The following is a 3873-nucleotide window of genomic DNA, read 5'->3' as shown; positions in this document are numbered from 1 at the left end:
TTGTAAGTATTAAGTGATATACATTTAAGGTTCCTCCATGTCATTAGCATGGTGTTTGGTGTGTAGGAAGCATTCCAAAGATGATATCTACTCATTTTATGACTTCTTGCTACATACTTTTTTAAACAGAGAGGCCAAGATTGCTAGCTTCCTTTGGGGGCACAGTTGGAGAAGTGCATCTTTTTTTTTTTTTTTTTAACTTTTTTGGTTAAAAAGAAAGCATGTTTTTTTTCTGGTTAAAAAAAAAAAAACATTCCCCTACCAGAAATGGAACCCACAGCCCCTGCGGTGGAAGTGCAGAGTGTTAACCCCTGGACTGCCAAGGAAGTCCCTGGAGAAGTGTATCTTGAAGGAGGGAGCTGACCATCCTACAATCAGGGCCTAGACAACAGTGAAAGGAGTTAGGTAAGTCGTTAAGTCATAAACATGCAGGATCAGTTATTGTTTTTATATAAAATATTGATATTTTGTTTATTATGGATTGTTTTGCATTGATTCTGACTTTATTTTTTAATTTTTTATTTATTTACTTTTTGGCTGTGTGGCATCTTCCTTGCTGCACAGGGGCTTTCTCTAGTTGCGGTGAGCCGGGGCTGCTCTTCGTTGCAGTGTGTGGGCTTCTCATTGCAGTGGCTTCTCTTGCTGCAGAGCACAGGCTCCAGGTGCGCGGGCTTCAGTAGCGGTGGCATGGGGGCTCAGCAGTTGTGGCTCAGGAGTTGGGCTCTAGAGCGCACGCTCAGTAGTTTTGTTGCTCTGCGGCATGTGGCATCTTCCCAGACCAGGGCTCGAACCGTATGCCCTGCATTGGCGGGCAGATTCGTAACCACTGCGCCACCAGGGAAGTCCCTGACTTTTTAAAATATTGCATTAAAATATTATCTTGGGCTTCCCTGGTGGCGCAGTGGTTGAGAGTCCGCCTGCCAATGCAGGGGACACAGGTTCGTGTCCCGGTCCGGGAAGATCCCACATGCCGCGGAGCAGCTGGGCCCGTGAGCCATGGCCGCTGAGCCTGCGCGTCCGGAGCCTGTGCTCCGCAGCGGAAGAGGCCACAACAGTGAGAGGCCCGCGTACCACAAAAAAAAAAAAAAAATTATTTATCTTGATAACCCACTTTTTTGGTACCTCCTTAAAGTTCATTCACCTGACCCTAAAGCACTTAGGTCATGGTGTGGCTGGCACAAAGTCCAGAGCTGCCTGTAGGAAAAGACTGAAGATCTTTGGGTGAGTTTGAACTTGTGCTTTGCAAAGCCTAGAACACTTAGCCTCCTGGGATAGGAGCAGAGGGTGTGGACTACAACTCCCAGAAGGCCGCGCGGCACGGTGCCCTCACCGATTGGCTGGTATGGCCCCGCCCCCACCACGCCCCTGCCGGGAGGACCCGGGGCAGCGAGTCCCGGGCTAGCGTGCTCTCAAAGCCGGCTACCCAGTGTAGTCTCGCCTTGCCGGACAGGCTTCATGGCGGCCCAACCGGTGTCCCGGATGCTGCGGCGGGTCCTGAGGTCCAGCGTCCGGAGCTGCAGCTCGGGCGCTCTGGTGACGCAGCCACACCCCGGGGAGCCCTCCCAACCTGCCGTGGAGGTGAGCCTCCCGCATCCACACTTTCTTGGGGAGGGGGTGGCCTGGCAGCTGCACCTTATGCCCAGAAGCACCCCGGCCCGTCCGCGGTAGCTGCTTCTGGGAGGGGTGTCTGCCTCTGCGAGGGACGACTCAGCGCTTATTTAGGTGTGGGGAGAAGAGTGGAATGATATTTTCTAGATAGACTGCCCAGTCTCACCCAGTATCCCAACGAGGGGTGGCGTGGTGGGGCGCTCCTTGGGGTCTGGCTTAAAAACCTCCCTGCCCACCCATCCGTGCAACCCACTTCCAGGTCTGAGTGACTCCTAGAGATGGGGGAGCAGGCGGCAGGACTCTGGGACCAATGAGATATTATTAGTACCCCTTTCAGCCCTGCCTCACATCCAGCCTCTTTAAACATTTTCCTCCCTGCCCCCCAGTGGAGGTTGTGTGTGATAAGGTGTTTTTGTGACACCCCACTTCATAGTGTGGCACTGACTAAAAATGTCACCTTGGTGCTGCCAGTAGTCAATTGTCACTTTGTAGTCACAGGGTTGTGTGACCCGTCCTTCACTGACTTTTTTTGTTTCATCTTCATTTCCCTTAGGAGGGTTCAGTCTCTTTCTAGAGCAGAATGGAGTCAGGACCAGGGGTCTTGCAGGTTAGGGACTCCGCTATCTCTTTAGGGTTGGGATAGCCCCCCTCAGTCCTTAACAGCATCTCAGAGGGGTTTCCAGCATAAGAAGTTTTTTTTTTTTTTTTGCGGTACGCGGGCCCCACTGCCGTGGTCTCTCCAGACGCACAGGCTCAGCGGCCATGGCCCACGGGCCCAGCCACTCCGCGGCACGCGGGATCCTCCCGGACCGGGGCACGAACCCACGCCCCCTGCACTAGCAGGCAGACTCTCAATCACTGCGCCACCAGGGAAGCCCGTGCATAAGAAGTTTTAAATTTGTTTTGTCCATGTTGTCAGGGAATCATTTGGGGAGAAGCATCTCTTTTTTGGTGACGCCTTTTCTAGGCTGATCTGGTCAGTCTTTTCCCACCTCCTGGCTCAGGGCTTCAAGTTCTGGGATTCATCAGATCATGCACCTGCTGTTGCTCAATCAAGGGGAGGGCCTCAGCCTGACCTGCTTTCCCCAGATCTGATCCCCCTTCCCCCCCACCCGCGGGATCCTCAGATAAGCAGATCCCATTTCTGGGAGGTGGAGAAGTTTGTCAGTATCCTTGAACTCTGAACTTAGTGGAGGGAAAAATTGGAAAGCAAAGATGAGAGATCTTTAAAGAATTCAGGAAAAGAGAAGTTTCTTCTCCCCCTTGCCCCTCATTTACTTTGTACCTTTCATCCTGTGCTAAGTGGCTTCATTCGTGCTCTCTTTCAGTCCTCACAATAAACCATGTGAAGTGAGTAGAGTTTGTATTTTCAGGTGAGGGTGCTCATGGAAGTTAACTTCCCTGGAGTCCCTGAGCTGTAAAGTAAGGAGCTCAAACTCTAGCACTTGTGCTCCTGCTTCTTTTCTGTGGGGAGAGTAGAAGAGAGGCTGCTCTTACCCTTACCTTTACACCACGAGGGCAGGTAGCGTTAGCAGGTAAGAAGGTGGACTCAGAATGCCTCGGTTTGAATCCCAGCCCTACCACTTATTAGGTGTGTGAACTTGAGCAAGTCTTCTCAGTGCCTCAGTGTTTTCCTCTGTAAAATGGGAATAACAGTGTCTACAAAACCTGGCACATGTACGTGCTGTGCACGTGGATTGCACATGTTTGTTGTAATTATGCTTGCCGCCCTTGCCACATACTGTGTCCCCTAAGTCCCCTCCCACCTGGACACTCAGGATAGTCATTCTGTCAACTATCTGATCACAGACCTCCCACCCTGGACGTGCCCCACCAGGGTTATCCTCAGGTTGCTCCTTGGGTGCTGGGTGCTCCCCTGCCTTTCTCGGTACAGTGCTTGGCCGGTGCTCTGCAGGCGGTAGAGTTAGCAGGTATTTTTTGCCTGTTTGAAACAGATCTGGTGAGGGTGCACGTGACAGAGCACTGGACAGGGAGCCCCAAGCTTTCATGCTCGCTTTGCCCCCAGTTTGACCTGGCTCCTGGGCCTGTCTCTTCCCCTCTCTTCCTGTCTTTAAAACCAGTGGGATGGGGGCTTCCCTGGTGGCGCAGTGGTCGAGAGTCCGCCTGCCGATGAAGGGGTCGTGGGTTCGTGCGCCGGTCCGGGAAGATCCCACATGCCGCGGAGCGGCTGGGCCCGTGAGCCATGGGCGCTGAGCCTGCGCGTCCGGAGCCTGTGCTCCGCAATGGGGGACGCCACAACAGTGA

At 52.9% G+C, this 3873-nt stretch overlaps 1 protein-coding gene across 4 annotated transcripts in view; it reads left to right on the top strand.

Annotated features, from left to right (window-relative positions):
• The first annotated feature begins 323 nt into the window (after nucleotides 1-323).
• Nucleotides 324-3873, top strand: part of MOCS1 (molybdenum cofactor synthesis 1) — a 38226-nt gene continuing 34676 nt past the window's right edge. For 2 of the 4 annotated variants that reach the window (XM_024766168.1, XM_024766167.1), the window contains exon 1: nucleotides 1451-1578. In XM_024766168.1, coding sequence (XP_024621936.1) covers nucleotides 1456-1578 — 123 coding nt within the window. In that variant the 5' untranslated portion in view covers nucleotides 1451-1455. Of the gene's footprint in view, nucleotides 406-1378; nucleotides 1579-3873 lie in introns of those variants that run through there. The other 2 variants (XM_024766170.1, XM_024766171.1) reach the window with 2 other exon arrangements.

Source organism: Neophocaena asiaeorientalis, unplaced genomic scaffold (genome assembly GCF_003031525.2).
Source record: "Neophocaena asiaeorientalis asiaeorientalis breed wild unplaced genomic scaffold, Neophocaena_asiaeorientalis_V1.1 scaffold46, whole genome shotgun sequence".
Taxonomy (NCBI): Eukaryota; Metazoa; Chordata; class Mammalia; order Artiodactyla; family Phocoenidae; genus Neophocaena; species Neophocaena asiaeorientalis.
This window is presented reverse-complemented; position numbering and strand designations above follow the sequence as displayed.